Source organism: Vidua macroura, chromosome 6, assembly GCF_024509145.1.
Source record: "Vidua macroura isolate BioBank_ID:100142 chromosome 6, ASM2450914v1, whole genome shotgun sequence".
Lineage (NCBI taxonomy): Eukaryota > Metazoa > Chordata > Aves > Passeriformes > Viduidae > Vidua > Vidua macroura.
The window spans coordinates 50,739,299-50,761,462 of record NC_071576.1 but is presented as its reverse complement, the minus strand read 5'-3'; the positions used below and the strand labels follow the sequence as shown (position 1 = coordinate 50,761,462).

Genomic DNA, 22,164 nt, shown 5'->3' with positions numbered 1-22,164 from the left:
GCCTGCCTGGTTTCTTCACACATCTTGATAGTCCAGAAGAGTGGGGAAAAAAAAAAGACCCAAATAATCAATATGCTTTTCTTTTGTAATTTGATTATTTGAGGAACATTATTTAAAGCTCTAATAATAACCTTTTTTCTTATCCAGTGATCCTTTACTGATGAAATACAAGAGCAAATAATCCAAGAGGTTTTAATGCAAGTAGAGAAGCTTTTAAACTTTGTGGTGTCAAAGTAGATTAAATTGTCCCTAAGTAGTTCTTAATACAACTGACCACAGTGATTTCTACAGGGCAATTATGGCTTAACTGTGTCAGTCATCCAGCAGGCATTAATACAAAGCAGAACAGCTCTGAAGAAGTTTGGTATGGACTGTCAAAAAGCCCATTGCTAACCTGCAATAGCCTTGATATTATTAGAACTTACTGAGGGTCAGATTCCAATTAATCCACATATTTAACAGTCCTCTGCTGCAGTGGGTCTTGGTACAATTAAGGAATAACAGATGACAGGAAGGATACCTCCTGGCAGCCAGTGACCGATGGCAGTATTTGAAGGCCCTTAACCCAGCTGGTCATTAACTGCTCAGAGACACTACCTGGAGCTCATATTTTCTATTATAAACCATATATTAAAGATATAAATCAACTGCTACTTTTTCCTCCTCCTCCTAATCCATATGAGCTGCTGCTGTTGGGCTACCATGCTAGCAGTTAATCACCACGGGAAAATCCCAGTGGGGAGATAGACTCGTGCCTTATCTTGGAATCTTGAAAACCCCAAACTGCAGCCATCCTGAGGGCTCCCATGGAACCTGTGACTGGTGAGCAGAGTTTGTGCTCAGCCAGAGGGAGAAACATCTGAGAGCAGGAGAAAGGACCAGAGCGGCAGGGGCGCCTCAGTTCTCATATTTGTTCTGCTCTGTCACTTGTTTGGTGCTTCCAGTGCAGTAGAGCCCCCCTGTGATGATTGGAATAACCATGGTAGCTTAGGAGGTTATTTCTTATATTTATTGCAGCAAGTTGGTCAGAGGTGCTGCTCTCCCCAGCACCAGGAAAAAGCAATGTGTTGCTCTTGTTATATGGGTTAGCCCCCAACACAAAGCCTTGTCCAGAAGACTGCTGTACATGTGGGGACAGCCCCCTGTCCTGTATAGCAATTAGTGCATATTTTTTTTAGATTGACACCTAGAGCTGTCACATGAACAGTTTGTGCCTTACTGCTGCAGGAAGCAGTGACCTTTTGTAGCCATTGCTTGGTTTTCTTTTCATGGTACTTGTGTAACAACCCAGCTGTGTTCCAGATTACTGATCAGTACTCACATCTGCAGATTCTGGTAAGAAAAAGGAGAAAAATCACACGACAACAGGTGTGTGGGGGGAACAGGAAATAAATTGGATTAAATTGCAGAAGTCAATATTTATGTATTCATCCATTATAACATGTTGGTCAGACTCCTCATTACCATCCACTGTTGACTTTGAAGTATTCCACCACACAGATTCATAGTGCAGAACATCATTTTTTGGAAGTCCATTTATGATGCTCTCTCCAAGAAAGAAAAGATTCTGTCCCAATTGGATGTTTCAGGGTGGTTTGTGCACCAGCTGAAACTTGACTAGAATCTGATGTACAACCAAAAGGCTCTGTTACATTTCTGCTTCAGTACAGTACACTTCAATGTAATTTATTATTTTCCTATGAGAACCATGACTAATTGCTAAGTCAGAAACCAATCACAACTCACCAATGGCAGCAATTTACAGACATGGCAATATGGCAACTATAGGCTTTTTGTTGTTTAACTTTGGTTAGTTTGTTTAAAGTTATATGCAGCAGAAAAGGGGAAGGCAAAGAAAGAAAAAACATGAGAACCGTTTTGTCTCATTTCTACTCACTAAAAATCCTTCTGAGATTATGTTGCTACCAACAGCACTTCCTACACACAAAATTGACAGTATTCAGTGTGTATTGTCAAATTAGATTGGTTATCATGCATGTCTTTTACAGCATATGGTGTTAATGAATTTCAGAGGCTGAAAAATGCCTTCATAGACTGGAAGGGCATGGGCAAAACAACAGGCTGTAAAATTCAGTCACCAAATTTATAGGAGGCCAGCTGAACAGGCCTAGTTGCATTTTCCCATCAACTCATCATGGTCAGTCTTTGATACTAAACTCAGAGGAATAAGGGATGCATAGAGGAAATCACACACACATCTCGTAAAACAAAATTTATCTTTAATTTGTAAGTGTCAACAGCAGTACAAAAGATGGAGTGATGGTGAATAGATTAAGGGTAGAGAGGACAGTCTTGAGGTAAATGAGCATAAATAGGCAGTCTTATAGACACTCCCCTGAGGGGTCTAAACCCCTATCATGGCATATACTGTATCACCCAAGGATGACATGTTTAACATATCAGGAAAGCACCTTGTGCAAAAAAAAAAAAAAAAAAAGAAGAAAAAAAAAATCCCTCCCACCCAAAACATGTAGGTAAGGTGCCAACGTACACCAGAACATACTGTATATGGACAGTGTCTTTCAATTTTGTCTTTTCCATCAATAACTGAGGCAGAGGAGGAGAAGACTCTTAAAAGTACCACTGAAAGATTATTTAATATGTAATTTACCTCACGTCAATACTGCACAACAAAATCCAAGAAGTCTGTTTATGCAATGAAGCAGAGCTAAGAATAACTATTCTCTTTTTTAATCTGAGAACAGACTTTTTCTTAGATCAATATCCTTAGCAAACTTTTTTCTTTCTTTTTTTTTTTTCTTTTTACTGTGTCAAGAGGAGAGTGTGAGATGTGATGGCAACCTTTAAGTTCATTTAAAAACTTTACACTGGACTGTACAAGATTTTTTTTTTGATAAACTATTTACATTTTCAGACTTTTAAACATATTCAAAGCAGCAATAGACACTAGTTCTTCCTCTAAACGCCCAAATAATTACCGGCCATGGGCCCAGGTAGGTACCTGCACTGTATATAGAATTTCTGCAAAGAAAACCTGCCCGTTAAGTAGCCAGTGGCTGTTAAACAAGCAGCCCTCGCCAGTAAGAGCTGCACCCATGGTGTTGCTATAGGAATCAAAGCATAGTACCTTGACAAGAGAGTCTCAGTTGCCCCAACAGCTCTACACAAACTTTACAATTTGAAACAGCAGCTAGCATGTCAGTCCAGCATGTCAGTGAATTGTGCTGATTAAATTAACATAGAGTACAATCTCACAATATACATCACAAACAAATTACAATGTCAGGAAATAAGAGTTACAGTAAGATAAGTTATGTAGTAACAGCTTATAAGCTTGTCTTAATGTAATAAAAAAAATTTTACATGGGAAATACAATAATGAATGAACATAAATGCTAAGCATTCTAGTTTGCTACAAGCTGAAGAAAGGTACAAGAAAAAAAAAAAACATTGCTTTCTGGAAAGCAAAACACAAATGACAAAGGAAGACAAACGGAGAATGCACACTAGCAGGTCTGCAATGTGCAGCATACAAACAGTTAAATATTTGCACATTCCCCATACTCCAAGAGCACCAAGGACCTCACTTGTGGTTTTTAGAAAGCGGAAATTACAAAGCAAGCCATGTCACTAAGTTGCTTTATAGCTTTCATATTGCCATAAATACCAATTTGATAAGTTTTCCATCAGCCCAGTTCACCCCACCCTACCCCTTTTTACCCAGTGTGTGAAATCTCAGAATACCTCTTTGTCACCATTTCCAACAATTCTGATAGTTAAGAAAGGGCGTTGGATTAAAATGAAATGATTTTGCATATACATTGTTTTTCCTTCTGTAGCAGGGCATTGCTACTTATAAAAAATGTAGCTTGATCTCAGAGAAATCACAGATTTTAATGGGTTGTACCAAAAAAAAAAAAAAGTTTAGAAGAAGTTTCTTTAAAGAAAAAAGTAAATTATCAAATGAGGTAATATAGTATTATTATTGTAAAAGAACATGCTTAAGTGCCAACTTGAATCTTAAAAAAGCATGCAAAACACCAAGGGGTCCAAGCCCATTCATTAACTTCTCATAAAAACATGAAGAACTCTATCATACATCCTGCTGGCTGCATCTCCAATGCAGTTGTTCTTATTGCAGCCCTGGCTCAGCAAAGCTCACCCCACTTAACACCAACACTGCACTGGTCCTCGTGACCACTGTGGAATTACTAACATGCTTCATGTTAGACAGGTAGGTAGGTGTTTTTCTGGGGGAAGATGGGGTCTAAATTCATAGACTGTTTTGCTGGGAGATGATTTTGAAATGCCATGCCTTTGATGTGGCCAAAAAACAGAATGCAGAAAGCCAACCCAGAGATTAAATAGCGCTGGGAGGTGGTTGTGTTGTGTTTATCCAAAGCAGAGGCTGCCCACAGCTGGCTGCTGTACACTTTGCCCAGGGTTTTATTGGGACTAATGCTGCTGTTGGGTTTACATTTCCATCCCAGAGCCATCCCTCTGTCTTTTCCCTCCCCCTGCCTCATGCTGCACCTGAGTACCCTGATTTAGGAGCACTGTGTTGGGATCCTCTAAATGCTCAGCAGGTGTTTTCACAAGCTAAATGGTGATGCCCAAACATACAGGCAGACCAGAATCTGGCCAGTTCTCCAGACTTGTTTCTGCACATAAACCCTGGAAAGGAGTATGGTTTCCGTTGGGACCTTTCCTTTCTATTTTTATAAAATAAGAAGTGAACTATTCTGGCTGGTACCAGACTGTTTGGGGAGTCTCCTTCTCTTGAATATAAGTATTTAATAATTTTCCAAAAGAAAATATATTGTATCTGTTAATTAAATAAACTGTTCACAGAGAAAATAGTATTACTATATTAGTGCTCCAGACAGGAGCTATTTTTCCAGTCAGTTTCTAAGGGGCCTCAAACACAAAGCTTAAGAAGCAATTCCATGAATCCTCTTTGTGTATTGTGTGAACAATTTCTCTGGTATTATAGCCTAATGTAACAATAACATGATCAAATGGATGTACAACATAAAGGTTTGATATCATTGAGTCTTGCCTGCATTGCAAGGGCCATTTCAGTCATTTTAATCTTTCAGGGATATACTTTTGACTTCCAAATGCCATTCTTGGTAAGTAAAATATCTCATTGGTTTTACTTGGATTCAGAAGACTGTGTTTCCCATCAAATGTAGCCAAAATTTGGCATGTTTCAACTTTCTAAAAAAGAAGAAATTATTTCTTGTTTGTGAAATATGCTATTAAAAATCGGAGAGAGCACAAGTGAGGCATCTTGATGTCCCAGCTACAGGTCCACAATACTGCACTCACACTGCGGGTGTAAATTCAGCATCTACATGAGGTACAGTGACTTGTCAGCATTTAATATGGACCAACATACACTGATATAGAACAAAAGTAAATACATAACTTATACTTCACTAAGCATCCATGAACAAAAAATAAAATTCTATTTCCTATGTTATATTTACACAATTTAAAAAAAATCTAAAATGAGATGGCAAATTCATCAAAAAACTTTGTTTTGAGCTCCGATTAATAAAGTAAAAATGCTGGGTTTCATCCTTATGATTGTCCTTCCTTGATTTCTACTGACATTTTAGAGCCAATGTCGGCTAATAAATAGAATAACACGCTCATAGGCACAATTCAGATTCAAATATGTTCCTCCCACTTCCCCAGCCAGTAAATGCAGTTTTTACCCGCTGGTGATTCCTGAACAGCCAGTCATTTTCAAGAATGTGGCTTTAACATACAGAGCATCAGCATTGAGGCAGGGCTGGAGCTAAAACAAAGTGTTCATACATACATGTATTTTGCATAAATAAATGAAATAACAAGACATAAAAATGACTCAAATCCGGCAACTGTGAGGCAGGCCCACACGAGTCGGAACAGATGACTTTTGTTCATGTAGTTTTCGTACAACAGTTTCACATTAGTCAGAAGTGATAAAAAATACCATTCATATCCAGTGCTTATAACACTTATGAAACAACATCTGTGAGTGTGTGTTTTTTTGTACTACAAGCAAAATCAAGTTTCAGTCCTAAAGAACAGTCCTTTGTTCTCCACAAGCCTGCAGAATATTATTTTGGCATGGTCATAAAATTAAAAAAAAAATTAACCAACTAATCTAAATGTTTGCCTTTGTGCAAAAAAATAATTACATAAAATACAATGCTAGCAATACAGCATTCTACCTATGCAACAAAACCAGGAAAAAAAGAGAGCAAGAGAGAAAGAAAGTGATGTGGGGGGAGGGAGAGATACTTCCAACTGGAGAATTATGTAAGACATTAATAAATAGTCTTTTTTTGTTGTTTTTTTTAGGAAATAATGATGTCCTCCCCCCAATCTGAGTTGAATGTATTAAAACCAGTTCAAATTCCCAAGCTATTTTAAGAACAAAAAAACACTTTCTATCAGTACCTTAGCCAGCTTAAAGAGGACGCTCACCAGCTAATGACACAGCATATGCCTTTGAAGACTTGGCTAGACCAGTTTATTGCTCATTAGACATGGACTCAGAACACAGTTAAATAAATATTAAAAATATAGCTTTTTTTTGTTCCAAATTACAAAATGGTCACAGAAATTTGACCATTGTGTTTGTATGCCATTACCTTTATAAATTGTCCTGTAAATTGAACAATCTTCTTTGTCTTGGGGACGTTCGTTCTCTCACATAGAAACGCAATTCCTACAGTGGCAAAAATGGCTGTTTCTGGCAGGACAGGGATCAGTGGGGCTGTCAGGAAGGCGACTGCTCATCCACAGAGCATCCTGCCATTGCAGCTCACAGAAGTGTCTGCAGAGCAGGATGCACCAGGACAGCCAGACTAACACAGGCTCCTTTTGTTGTCTGAAGCAAAACCTGTGCAGCTCTGTGAGAAGATGTTCCCAGACTTCCAGAGGAGCTGCTCTAGGCCCCCTGGTACCTCTCAGCCTGAGCCTGAATTTATCACCAGTGTGCTGAGCACAGCCAATTCCAAATAAAAGCTGAGGGAATTGAGGAGCTTCAGCACAGCTAGTCATCAGGCCTATTGGAACTGTATTTATGTACAGTGATCTATTTGTGAACAGGAGGGGAGTATGAGGGGAAAAAATAAAGTCAGTTTCTCCTCTGTCTGTGAAATCCAACAGATTCACAATCTTTGAATTGAATCTTGCATATTTCCCAGAATTTTCTCCAGTAATTGCATTGCTTCTAGAAGTAATACAAACAGAAATTTTAATTTCTATAGCACCTTATGTCCAAAGATCCCAAAGCGTTTGACGAGTCACATTCCCACATGACTAATATACAATAAATATTTTTGATGACCATTTTCCCACCTTTGCAATTAGATATTTTAGTGTCTCTCCCTCCCCCTCTTGGAGTCTCACAAATAAATTACTGCATAAATACTTAGGGTAGCACAGTTCCTTCAGGTGGCAATGGGAACATGATGTATAGAGCATTGATTTGCCACAGGTTCCTCAGGCCCTAAAAATTCATCATGGTGGACTGTAAATGCAGTTTGGATTTTACATCTGCCCTTGCTAAGTGCAGAGGTTTATAACTATAAACACATTTTTAGGGGTATTTGTACTCTATGTACATATAAAAGTACTCACTTTATTTTGCAATACATATAGCAGAGTGTTTCCAAGTGCTCCTTGAACATAGAGTGTTAGAGGAACAAGTGAATTTCTCATTCATAAAGGTCATGTTAATTTTAGTAGCAGGTGCACTTTTATTTTCATATACCTATATGATTTAGGGAAGGGGAAAGAAGACGCTCTTTAAAATATCAATAAGGAATTGTAAGTGTAATGCCACCAACTGTACTTTTAAAAATAAATATTAAGTATTTGGACCCTTGACATTCTGGAATGAATAAATTATTTAAGAGAAAATGTGTTAAGACTGAATGCAAGGGTTAAAAGCAAAGGGGTAGAGAATGTAATCAGAGGTGGCCTCACACTGCTAAGACAGGCCTGTCCATAGCTGGTGATCGCTCTTTTGTGCTTACTTAAAATTTCACACTAATGGCACATCAAGAGGCAAAAGCAATTGGGCACATGCACTATGGCAACCATGTTCACTAATTAAGAATATCCTGTCTCCAGATTCCTGAGTACTTTACCATATTCTGGAAAAAAATTAGGTTTTATATATAATTTTTTTTAAGATGCCAAAGGATTGTCTAAGACTTTACAGTGTCTCCTTTAAGACTTTTTGTTTAAATGTTAAGATTCAAAAGTTATGAAAAGTTTGGCACATCAGAAGTTCAGCTATACATATGGAAAAAAAATGGAATTCAGAGACTATTTTTTAAAGACAAACTATGATGCACAGGTGTGCACACTTGCGGACTTGTTCTGTTTCACAATATGAAATCTGCAGTTTTTGTTTTCTAAAATAATCCAGAATAAAAACACATTCACAACCTGTAGGCTGGCACAGCATACCTGAGTGAGAATGTATAACCCCCATCTAAAACAGTAACTTAAACCTTTATCAGCATCCAAACGGAAAAAGACAAAAGGTAAGACTTGTAAGACAGCTATTGATTCATATAAGTTCTCAAGTCCTGATGTCTGATATTTATGTCTTCATCTAAATTAAAAAAACAAAACAAAACAAAAACAAAAAAACCCAAGTTCATGAAAAATTAGGGAAACAATCTGTCTCACACGATAAGAAACATTTAAGACCATTCTGCTGATGTAACTGTAGGAGCCACACATGCATGCAGGCTCTTTAAGAACTTTTGTTCAAAAAAACCCCAAAAAACCCAAATGAGTCTGAGTACTTTAATTCTGTGAACACTCCTCAGTTGGCACTGACTGCCTCATGGGCTTCATTTTCACTACTATAGTCTGATTTGGGATCATCCTCATAGTCCTCGTACATTTCTATTTCATCCTCTCCGTTTATCATTTCATTTCCAGGAAGGCTTCCGCTGTCCGTCTTCATACCATAAGTGCTCTGGATGACAGGGATGCTGGGCTCAGGGCTGGCAGAGGTGCTGGAGCAATCTGATGTCATCTGAGGGGACGGCGTGGTGGTCGCCATGGTAATAGCACCAGGGTAGACAACTCCTGTTCCTGTGGTGATTGGAATCTGAGGCTGTTGTCTGGAAGGAAAAACAAGAGGGAAGTGTTATTGCCTGTGCGTAGAGGAGGGAAGACCTTCTGCAAGTCCAAAGGAAAGAAAAGCAGGTGGCTTCCTAGAAAGGCTCCGTGGCTTTGAGTCTTAGAGTCAAAGGCATTGAGGCTTAGAGTCCTCGATGGTATTGGTTCATTATCTCCCCCAAAGGACAACTGGGAATGGAAGTGCTTTCAGTCACTACCAGACATCTTTTCATGTATTGTGTGTGTTTATTCAAACCATAATACAAACTAGCACTTGGACATGGACCATCAAAAGGCTTCAGATACCGTGTGATGCTTGCTTGCTAGACACCATGTATCCAAAATCTAAACCCTCTAAGCTTATGGCAAGGGCTTCTGTTAATGAGAGGACCTCAAGATTACCTAAAACAGCAGAGAGAAACTGAAGTATCTAATTTACTATCTAAGTGCCAGGTAGACTCCTATGGCACTTGGACATTCTTTTGACATTTGATTGCTGGCTTTTGATTTTTATTTGGATCCATCATCAGAATGCCATTTGCTTCTCAGGATTTTATGTTTAAGATGGGGGTTTTGAAGCAAAGTACTTGATAAAAAAGCCCAACAAATCTGCCCTGGAAGATGCTGATTTTGTATTGACTAATTATTGAACGTACATGCCTATTTGCATAATCTATTTAAAGAATCATATATTTCAATGTATTTCCAACCTTCTTTAGAGCAATATTGACTCAGTAACTATTATAGATTTTAGCAGGAGAAACAGTATCAGGTATGTCTGAATAGTCTAAGGAATCTGCAACTTGACCACTATGCCATTCTATGTTAAATTCAAAAAGATGTTTTATAAACCAGTCTCACCAATTCCTAATCAATACAGAAAATAATGTTAAGCTTATTTAAAAAACCCTAAATGTTGAGTCTCTATTGTTTATTGATCAAACCCTAATTTTGATGAATATCACACTAGAGAGTTACAGGGAAGCTGCAGTCCTTCGGGTTTGGGTAATGATACATTGAAATTGTGAACACCTTGTGTAACACATCACTGAAATAGTTTGCAGTCCTGCCACGGCTGGTACTGCTAGCCTGACTCTTACAGGCTCTGCACAGCTTGAGAAATTCAAACATCTGTTGTGTAAGTCTCGTACACCTGGCTAGCAGCGAGCAAAAATGCAGTAATTCATTTGACACAGTCATTATACTCCTGTTTGCAAATGATGATTTGCAGATGATTTACAAACAGCTTGGGATTTTTCACTAAATTTTCACTTTTTAAATGGTCTGATAAATGTTCTGTGAAAACAATTTTCAGCCAATGTATTTGCTTGCAAGTGATTTTCCGCAAACATCTTTCAATACTTTATCCATAAAACTGAACACCTACCTCACATGGGAACATTCCTGTTTTAGGATTGCATGTTTTCAGGAGTATAAACTATTACTGCTAGAAACCCACACGTATCTCCTCCACAATTTTTAGGCACAGAAAATGTTCACATTAATGAATGTTTCCACAAAGCATGGGAAAAAGAAACCCACACATGGTCAAAAGAAAAAGTCTATGTAGCTGTCACCAGGCCATACACACTTAATTCTTTCTAATCTGCCCATCTAAAAATCTTTCACCAGTATTTCTTAGAATAAATAAATTCACAAAACAAAACATCGCCAGTTGTTCATCAAAGAACACCATCATATCACTGCCAAATGATGCTTTGAGAAAAGTTTTCACAACTCCTGTAATAGAAGATGTAGAACTGACTCAAAAGAATGATTGAGCCGGAGCTGCTGCTGTGTTACAAATGACATGAAATATCAGAACACTAATATCCACCTCTATACCTCCCCTCCCCAAAAAGTTTGTATTTTTTCAGAAGCAAATTGCCTTTTTAGAAGCAGCAAGAATTATTTTAAAAGTCTGCTTAAGACAATGCTGTGAGATATGTTGATGAAGTGATAGTTATCAGTGTTAAGGCCTAAAGGACAGAGAGATTCTGGTATTCTTTTCAAACGCTCAGTCAGCAGAACTCTTTTGCACATCCATATTTCTGTGGGACTGGATAGACTTGTCCAAGTACCACCCATTTCAAAGTATAAATGGAGAAGGTCATCTGAGCATAAAGAACCCAAATTCACAGAGGTACTTTTTACCTGGGAGCACACCAGACAAATGCATGGCAAGCTACTGAATGAATCTAATTGTCAAAGAACTTGATTGCTATAACAAGAAAGTTAAGGGCTTACTGAATTTGTCATCCATAAATGCAGTCCCTTTTTACATGTTAAACAAAAATCAGACATGCTGTGCATGCCTGCTGCTGGCTGGGTAATAACTTTACCTATATCTCACTGTGGAACTGTAAACATGTGGTAACTGTACCACCTAATTGGAAAGGGTCTCAAATTGCTACCCATTTGCTAGCAAAAAAATTGCTAGCACTTAAACATGGCCACCTACACTCCCCCAGTAACTGGACACCTACCTCTGATTTAATACCTGTTATTATTTAGAGCTGATCAGGTTGTCACTGTAAATTCTTCTCTAGTTGCTACATTACATCCCAGAAAGTCTTATTTTAAAATATCACAAACTATGTGAATGGCATATGTTACTAGAGATGAGTATTATCATTTCCTAAGTAATTAAGTTCTTGTGGGGAGGAAAACCCAGCATTTGTTTAAATTCGCACTACTCTCCCTTAAAGGAAGAGTTGGAGTTTCTAACCTACAACTTGGGCCATTATGTTTTCTTATATTTGTAGGTCTTAAAGGCATTCTTGTTAATGGAGTCTTTTATTACATTAAATTCCACACATTTAATCATTGCCTCTAGCTAAAGTTTTACCAATCATCGAACCTTGGAAGAGGGACATAAAAACATACTTTACCTGCAAGCTACAGGTTACAATTCAGCTCAGTTGCACACAGAAGTTTTCTGCCTGTTAAGATTTCCAGAAAGCAACATTAATCTTCTGGTCTCTTCAGATCCATGAGGAATGGTGGCACATCTCTATGTACCCTGGCTTCAGACCAATCCTCTTTGACAAAGAAATCCTCATCTGGACAATTACTAGGGGTCACTCTTCTCTGCTAGCACTGATAACTTGTCTGTCCACTCTGGGGCTTATGATTTGGCCCAAAATATTTAAGTAAATATAAAAATGGAAGTAACATGAAAATCCTTAGCCAAACTGACCCGCTCACAAATTTGTGGCATTAATATTCTTAGTATTTTCTGGAGAATATTCCTCTTTTGACTGTTGCCAAACCAGCCAAACATTTAAATTGGCAAATGACCATTGTTTTCTGATCCCTTCCCAACCATTTTCTGACAGCTATTTAAATGTCTGAAGCAAAAATTGATTGCATCAAGCAAAATGCTCATATGTTACACACCCCTGAAACTTACATTCCCATAAGGAATGAAATAACAGTAAATCTCACAAAAGCACCCATTGTGTACTTGCTTTAAGTTCAAGCTACAGGAGTATAATATTACAGACTTATTCAAAACCATAGCCTAGCAACATTCAGACTATGTGTGTACAGTAGTTATAAACACTATAAAGGCTTTATTCTAAACATCTTATGCTGGTAAACCACAGAAAAAAAGTTACTGCTTACATCATTTTGCAGAGAAATGTATATAGCATATACTTCTATTTAGAGTGAATTAAACTGTAAAAATGACTGAGCAATGAATTATCTTTGTAAGACAAGGCAACAAAAGACAGACTCGACTTAAAATATCTGAATTTATGGTTTATATATGATCCATTTTTTAGCTCACATTTATTTATGCATTACAAAAAACTACTATTGAGGATAAATTGTAAATCACTTGAAGTCTGTTCGGGATTAACTTATGCTGAAGGTATCATTCACAAGTTCCATCAATAATTTTACTATTAAAAATAACTCAATTATTTTAAAGACATAGCTGGCTTCAGATTCAGCTTCACCTAGACTGAAAGCAGCAATTTTTTTAACATAATCTGCATTAAACATGAATTATTTCTGTATATTATCTGCCTCATTTGGAGCAAAATTCATTCATGTAGGGATGCAATAGAAAGCCTATGCACACTGTAAGTTCCACTCTGTTCTTTAAAATATTTGGCAGTTCCCAGATTTTGTTCTATTAGATATACAACAATTATCTGTAAACATTAATTTCCGGGCTAATTTATTCCAAGAAATCTTCACTCTCATTCAATTCTTTAGAGGTTTTTCTTCAAAAATCAGAACAGAACCTGGCCACTCATTAGCTTATTTCTCTGTTTTATTTTAAATCATGGCTAGTTTGTATATTGAAATTCTTCAAACTCCCTTTGTGCATCTCACCAAAGTTTGTCAATGACTGTGGTTCAGTGAAGTGACCAGTGTGAGCCTCTTGCAAGAAAAAAGTTTGAGCCATGGAGAACTCCATGTCTGTGGTGGGGGGTTGTACTCATAGCAGAATTATCCTATGTTAGGCAGTGGCTCACCTAAGGGAATCTGACAGGAACTAGCCTTTACTGGATTGCCTAAAACATAAATGTACATTTGGTATAAGAAAAATGCAAACAATTATGAAAATTTTTTTTCTCTTGCTTTTTACTATTTTCTTTAGCCACCTGCTTTGAATGTGTATCTGATTCTTCACATATCTCCTACTTATCTTTTTATTCTGTGATGATATTTTGTTGCCATTTTGGTGTGGCCATTCCCAACTTAATTGGTTTGTTCTTAAAAAAAAAAAACAAACAAAAAAGAAAAACCAAAAAAAAAACCAACAACAAAAAACCCCAGCAGTGCTTCAAGTAGTATGAAGCACTTAGCACATTTCATTGGAATCTATTTTGTACTTTTGTTCTCTATCTTCCACTGAAATATTTACTGTAAACACAGAGCATATTCAATCCGAAAAACCACATTTGTCTCTTATTTCACTCTGAAAATGCAATAGCATCTCAACTCTCACATCTACAGTTCTGAAGGATGATTTATGTTGTTCCATCAAAACAGTGGAAAAATAATGGGGGTGTGAGGTCAGTTAGGAAAACTGTTCCAGCTGATGCTTTATGTGATATTTATGTTAAACACAGACAAGAGTAAGTTTAAGAAGCTGATGGGCTCAGTTTCTGTGTTTCACTTAGTTATAATCTGATTTGGAAGAAATGTTGCTTTTCATTACTTAGTAAACTATTCTGCTGAGACAAATGATTCCATGTTTTATGTTTCAGTTCAAAAAAGATGTTCTAGCCTGGGTTTTTCACTAATTTTACTTGGTGTCTTCCAATAAGTTTGTTTTAAATTATTATTAAGGGAAAACGGGAATTAGGGACAATAGTGGGAAGTCACAGGGAAGTATGAAATAATTTTTTTAAGTCCCAGCCTGTGATTCCTCAGGACTGTAATCTATGTTCACACTGAGCAGCAACATGGCTCTTATTTCATCTTTATTGAATGCATCCATTAGACTTCATACTCCCTTTTCCATCACTTGCACAACTAAAAGTCATTAGTTTTGGTAAAGTCCAGTGCACCATCATATAACTGCACAGAGGTAGTTTACTTTAAACTTCTTCAACATGAATAGAACATGGTGAAGTGGACTTAGCATCAATAGAAATTGGAAATGATCCTTTCAAAAAATGGTGATGTTCTCATGGTCTTCATGATCACACTGTTGGATATATGAAAAAGATTAGGTTGCACCAGTGTAGTTCTGAATAGCTTTCAGTGTATATATATTTTAATAGAAATATCACCCTTTAGGTAGGCACTTTAAAAAGTTTCTTAAATCCATCCTCCATATTCACTCCCATTTAGCCATCACATTTAATGTGTAAAATGCTACTGCTTAATGCTGTTTTGAATTAGCAAACAATTCTCAAATTGTTCAGACTGCTGTTTTGGCATTTCTTTTGCATTTCTTGTCTAGATGTGATTTGGTCTGTCAATCTGCTTTGGAAGACATAAGCTAGGATTTCATTCCCTCAATCTGAGTATAATTTGTGATGTGCTGTATAAATTCAGATTTCTATTTAGAGTCCTATGTGCAATTTTGATGCAAGACTATTAGTAAACAATTTCCCTTAGACTGAAGAAGAAAAAAAACAATGCCATAACTATAGACTGGAAGGTTATTCCAAGATATCAAAACCACTTCTATTTACTGATTGAAGAAAAAGCCCACATTGTTGCAGGCTGTACCACAAAATAATTGACTGCAACAGGAGTTCTGGATCCCAAGCCAAAAATGAGGGCACATAATCGACGTCAAGGTCAATTATCTGGTAGTGAAATACCCAACAAAAGGAGACTATTGTGATTAGAGAAATAAGCAGAACATTGTGATTTTGGAAAGGTTGGCACTGGAGACAGCTTTTAGACTCTTTGTAAATCACCAGAAACATTATGTTAGAGCACTGAGCATCACAGATTAATTCATAAAAAAAAAGAAACAGGAGCGAGAAATCAGTTATGGTGCAGTTGTTTTACTGGACTTTTGTTATCTTTAGCCTGTAGATGTTTCATAGTGCTGCTTTCTCTGCTGAACACCAGAGGAAATACCACTAAAAACACAAACAATGTTCTTAAAACTGTGCCAGAATCTTTTTGGGCCATACATTTTGAGTTATAAATCTACCCAGTCTATCTATGGACAACTTGAAAGACTCTTTCTAAAACTTTTTTTTTTTTTTTTTTTAATGTATATACTTCTCTATATAACAAAATTCTTAGTAGCTTCATACGTTGATATCATTCATTTGTGTGTGTTCCTCATGCAACTGCTATTATTCCTCTCCCTTTTTTCCCCTCTCCTGACTCCTTATTCTACATAGGAATAATCCTTCGTGTTTCTCTCTTTGTTCTTTTCTTAATTTAGGAAATGATGCTGGAGTCATTATTAACCCAGAATGGATTAGCTTACTAAAAACTCACAAAAGACATGATTCAAACCTTTCAGGCTAATGGGAAAAAACTTCTTTTGACTTTAAAGAATTCCACAATCAGTCTCATAATCAGCATTCAGTGGCAAGCTGATAGCTCCATATTCCTTCTTATGTTTTTAATAAGGTCTTACTGGTTCAAACCCTTTCCTGCTAAATGACAATAGTCAGTGACTTAAACAGATAAGTCTATTTGGTTTCAAACAGCGTGCTCCATCTTGGAAAACAATTACTAGAATTGTACTCACCCTACAGTAAAAAACTGCCTCATCTCCTGTCTTCGAGACCTCATCAGCTGCTTGTATTCACCAATACGCAGTTTCTTCCCATCCACAATGCAGGTACGTTTTGGTCGAGGCTTGTATTTGTAATTAGGGTACTTTTCTAGGTGGATTTTACTTAGTCGTGCCTGCTCTTCGTAATAAGGTTGTTTCTCCTGATTTGACATGGACTTCCAGCGAGATCCTATGGACACAAAATGTTAATGAGTACTCGAGTAAAGCAGGTTTAGCTGTGCACATACACAATTCAACGTGCCTTCTCACCATGATAAATTTTAATTGAGTTCGTTAAATAAACTGATTTAAATTTACATCAGTCTGCACATATATTGGCTTGCACAACCTGGGACACCTTAAAAGAACCCTGACTTTCAGATATTGCTGCAGACCTAGCATATGTAAATCTCTATTAAATAGGGTGCACGTAAAATCAATAGTTAAGTCTCAAAATCTCAGCCTCGTGCTGCAAAACAGACTGCTTAAATTTTTACAATAAAAGCATTAATCTGTGAGTAATTCCATACCTCTGTAATACCACGCAGAGTATGGTGGTTAAGGAAAGTCTGCAGCCATACTTTCACTGTTAAAAGCCTAACACATTGCCTAGGGACACAGGCTTCTTTGATATTTTTATGAGAATTTGGTTTATACACTCCTGTTAATAGATATTAATAGCTTGCTATGTAGCAGGAAAAAACTATCCAACCTTATAGATTCAGCAAAATTCTGAACAATCCCTTGCTGTCTGGGTATCCTAAATTTACTGAACTTCTGATATAAACTTGGCATAAGACTGACACCTATTTTAAATTCTATTATGCATATTATTTTCTGGCCAGATATAATAAGCACACAGAACTGAATCAAGAAAGTTACATTTCACAAACTCACATTGGAAAGATAAAAAGTAAAACAGAAAGCACACTGTAACTATATACACCACTTCAGGTACTGTAAACTCTCATTGAAAGCTGCACCAATAAAAAAGTTTAAAAATTAGCACAGTGTACACAGGAAGAGGCAAAAGTATTCAGATCTCTTGTATTGTTTGTAAGGAGCTATCTAAACACTTGAACAGAGACAGGAATAAGAAATGCAGAAAATAGCTTTTTTGTGTCTTTTAGATGAATAAAATGATTACAGCTGTAGTAAACGTGGGTGGAAGCTATTCTTTTACCAACATTTTTCATACATCAACAAATGGAAAAATCGTAAAAATATTATCCGAAGCCAGCAATATTCTGTGTCAGTTTTAATATTTCAGTCTCTTTTCTCATTGTCCTGGAAAAGTTGCACAGATATTATATGGATATAGACTTATTTGTGGCAGAGCAGATACTGACAGGTTAATTCCATGGTTAACAAACACTCAATTGCTGGCACTTCTGAAATATTTATGCTGGAAGTTTACATTTTAATGAATACAGTTACTATGCTCCTAATAGTTTTTTTCACAGAATGCACACAAATAATATAGATTCCCTACAGCTGCCAAAACTGAAACAGTGAAGGTTTTATACAAAACTGAAAGGCTATTCATATAACTCACTTATATGGTAGACAAAAATATGAGAACTACTAAGAAAGATTTTGGAAGTTTTAGGACAAAGTAACATTCATTTCTATGTATTCTTGCCTCTGATTGAACTAACATGCAACAAACTTTGTATTTGAACTCAAAGTTTACAATAAAATTATTACAGAGGAAAATTGATTTTTACTTTTATTTATTATGAGCTACATTTGGAATCTGTCTTTCACTTCAAAGACTCAAAAAGCAAATATAGGTTTTAACATTTCACCACTCATTCTCACGTATGTTTCTAATTCTCTGGAGGGGTCTTAAAAAGCAAATCAAAATTTCTCAAAAATTAGTCAATTTATTTGCACAGTGGCAAAATAAAACCCATGGAATATTCCCCAATTGTCCCAGTCTGTACAAATTAAATATTAACTACAGTGTCTTTTACCTAAGCAATATTTTAATTGCATGCTTCTAGTGGTTAGCTTTTTGAACATTGCAGTGTTTTGAACCAAACATCATTTTGGATGTGAGGTTTGCATGTACCAGTCTTTTGAACTGTGCCAGGTTTCTTGACGTTGCACTGTCTGACATAAACCTCTGATTTTGATTTTGTACATTTTTAGCTTTACCCCAGTATTTACTCTAGCAAGTCCCATTTTGCATTCAGGTGATTTGTAGTTCAAGTGCATTCTAATGGGATCTTGCAGTTATTGGGACTTTATTGGGACACACCCTCACAACAGATTTCACAAAACATTCCTTTTCAATGCTATTAAGCTTTAAAGCATGTTGTGACTGCTGTTGAAAATAAAAAGTATTAGGGAAGGGGTAGAAAGGGAAAAGAAAGGGAATGAAGATGAAAACAAGCCATGAACCTTCATTTGTATAAGTTTCAGTAATTCTAATTTTGGTGAACATCTCCTAGAAAAAGATACGTGTTAAATTAGAGAAGACCATAGAACTGTAGAATGGTTTGGGTTGGAAGGAACCATAGAGACCATACAGTTCCAACCGCTTTTGAGGGGGGGGACCTTTCACCAGGGACACCTTTCACCAGGTTGCTCAGAGCTCCATCCAACCTGGCTTTGAACTCTTCCAGGGATGGAGCATCCACAGCCTCTCAGGCAGCCTGTTCTAGTACCTCACCACCCTCCCAGTAAAGAATTTCTTCCTAATATCCAACCTAAACCTGCCAACACAACTTGCTGCCCATTGCCTTGCACTTACCTAGGATTTTGCTGATGTTGGAGTTGTGCATGTCAGGGAAGGCCTGGAGGATTTTCCGGCGCTCGTCCTTGGCCCAGACCATGAAGGCATTCATCGGCCGCTTGATGTGGGGCTCGCTGCTGGCGCGGCCCCGCGAGTCCCGGTAGACCCGGGCTTCAGCCACCGTGGCCCCTCCTGTTGGCCAACAATAATACTGCTGTAGTTTAGCTGCAGAGCCATTCACTGCTTTACTCCCTGTAACGTCAGGGCAGGAGGAAACAAGATGGATGCAAAACATTATTACGTGCATTAGGAAAGCGCTTTCAGTGCTGTGCTTATTTTAGCCTCTTTTGCTCTCTCTCTCTCCCTGCTGCCAGATCTATGAGAGAGAGATGGGCCAACCAGTGGTCTCAGTGTAGCTGGCCAGGCTTGCCCATCTGAAATGACCGAACATCATATTGTAGAAAAAAAATTGCACTGGTATTTCTCCAATTAAGACATGGCGATTTGATAAAGTTTCCATTTGAGGCTTTACCATAAAATACATTCTCTGAATGCTCAACAAAACTCACATAAAAGCTACGTTTGAGAATCCAGACTGATATAGGCCTGCTGACACAAGCTAATGACAATGACTTTGCTGCTTGAGCCGTGAAGCACATGCCAAACATTTCATAAAATAAATTACACAGTGCACCAGGTACATGCTGCCATTTGTATGGATCTGATTTTATTTGGAGCTGAACATTTTAAAATTGCATCTGCTTTAATTGTGTTCTAGATGTGCTTTGGAGCATTTGAACCACATATATGTAATAAAACTGTCTGCCTCCAACAGGTACACACGCAGCATGTTGGAACCTCCAGAGTGGGAGACAAGCACTCCAGCTCCATGCCTGCTGTGCCTTGGTGTATCCCAGTGTCCTGTCTTTATCTGACATCAATTCAGGTTGCACATGCCAACCCTAACTGGGTTTTTGAATGCATCCAGCCCTGTTTCTTGACCACAAACAGCAAAGCCTCATGGGGGTTTAGAAATCACAGAGCTGAGGTGTAGAACTAATTACTAGCAGAGAAACAGATGACCAAGGCATGCCTTTACTGGAAAAAACTTCTAAAGTTGTAATGATAAGATATGTTTTTAGAGTTACACCTTAGCTATAAAAAAGGCAAAAAATATTTACAGTGGGAGAGTGACAGTCTTAGACCTTATCAAACTGGTCATATAACTTAATACCTTGAAAAGGCAAGATATTTGATAACAAATTAGTACAGCAATAGGCCTCCTTTTGTTTTTTTATAAACTATTACAGCTACCAACATGAATTTATTTGTCAAATAATATCAGATTAATTCTTTACAGTACGTAAAACAAAACACTTCACTTTTACTGAATACAGGCACAAGTTTTTAGCTGTGCAAACATCAATTTTCCTAATTCAGAGTGAAAGTATTATATAGGCATACTTTTAAAAAAATTCTATGTAAGAAACACATTTGCATGAAAAAGGGGCCCCAAAGTAGAGGATGCATAACTAACACACTACCTTTTTGCCACCAGGTCCACAGTACATTAATTTCATTTAAAACGCACTGACCATACAGGATAAATTGATTTTGCTTTATATGGTGTTGACAGCCATGTTTATTGTGCAGTGAAATGTAGTGTAGTTTCAAGCTGACTATATCCATCAACACAGGGCAATATGCTGACTACTGGGCCAGATGAAGACATACATTACCCTGAGAGCAAAACACTCATTCGCATACAGCAGTGTCTTCTTCTGAGGATCACCCTGGTAATTTATGATGCCTCCGATGCCATTACTTTACAACTGACACCAATTTGGCAATTTGTATACTAACATGCGTGCACATAAAAGAAGACAGGTTTGTGGCAAATGTGAGCTGCAAAACTGTTTTAGCACTGTTCTAAGTTAAGCACCATGCCACAGGTGTTCTGCATTTACAGGAGGCTGCAGTCAGCTTTTTGCTGCAAAAGGAAAGAGCAGTTTTGCAGGTAAGACCAGTTGAGGGGGGTGAATAGTCAATGAGGCTCTGTTCATTGTTGCCAAATGACACAAACATATCAAAGATACCATATTTTGAGAGAGGATGTATTTATTTAGAAACTGAAATAAGTTGCAAACATAGTAAGTCAACGCTGAAATATCTATTGAGACAAAGAACTATATAATTTGAGAAAAGTCCAACATAACTTGTAACAGTTGTTCTACCCTTTAAGATAATGTAATAAAAATATGTTACTAGTATGTGGGCAATTAGGAAGGTGGTGACAAAAAATTTAAATTATTATTTATGCAAATGTTATAATTTGTTATTGAGCTGCTCTGCTTACAGCACAGGAAAGACATATTTGAATCCATAGGGTGTCTTTCCATTTTTTACTTTCCCAAAGGTACTTATTCACTACAGCTAAGGAAGAGTTTGTCATTAGCCCTTTCTAACACAATTTTGGACTTTTCAATCCTAATGCAGGTAAAGACTAGTTTTACTGGGAGCAAGATTATACGTGGCTTTCTAATTTGGATGCAATCTAGACAGAATGAAAATAAAACAAATTAAAAATGAAAGGCAAAAAAAAATAAGGCAGAAAACCACCATAAATTATATGTTTTCATAGAAAAGTTATGTTACAAAACAATTCTTACTTGGAGTAATAAATTACAACCATCCCAAGAAGGTCAAGTCTGGCTGCATCTGCTTTGTACAAGTCCTTACTTGAAGGACTTGAAAAAGCAGCCAAAGAGTTGATGTTCTTTGAGCTTGATCTCTGGGGAAATATTTGCAAGCTGACCTATAGGCCGTCACAAAAGCATTTGCAAAATGAATTTCTGCAAATAACTAAAGCAATATAATCTTCATGCTCTTCTGTCTCAGAACCACAGAAATATATTCACCATATAAAGCATTACGATAAAATAGTTCTTGTAACATGGGATTCTAAGGGGGAAGTCAGAAGGTCTAAGTACCTTTTTAGATTAGAAATGAGGTGCTAATGATACAAATACACATATGCCCAGTGAGGTTTTACAAGTTGAAACACATAGGAACAAGCTTTCAA

The 22,164-nt window shown here is 37.2% G+C and overlaps 1 protein-coding gene across 11 annotated transcripts in view; it reads right to left on the bottom strand.

Annotated features, from left to right (window-relative positions):
• Positions 1-2,220: 2,220 nt before the first annotated feature.
• SOX6 (SRY-box transcription factor 6) overlaps positions 2,221-22,164 on the bottom strand; it is a 369,801-nt gene continuing 349,857 nt past the window's right edge. For 8 of the 11 annotated variants that reach the window (XM_053979406.1, XM_053979405.1, XM_053979401.1 and 5 more), the window contains 3 exons: positions 19,101-19,334; positions 16,316-16,532; positions 2,221-9,128 (listed from right to left, as the gene is read on the bottom strand). In XM_053979406.1, coding sequence (XP_053835381.1) covers positions 8,825-9,128; positions 16,316-16,532; positions 19,101-19,334 — 755 coding nt within the window. In that variant the 3' untranslated portion in view covers positions 2,221-8,824. Of the gene's footprint in view, positions 9,129-12,017; positions 12,069-16,315; positions 16,533-19,100; positions 19,335-22,164 lie in introns of all 11 variants that reach the window. The other 3 variants (XM_053979407.1, XM_053979410.1, XM_053979412.1) reach the window with 2 other exon arrangements.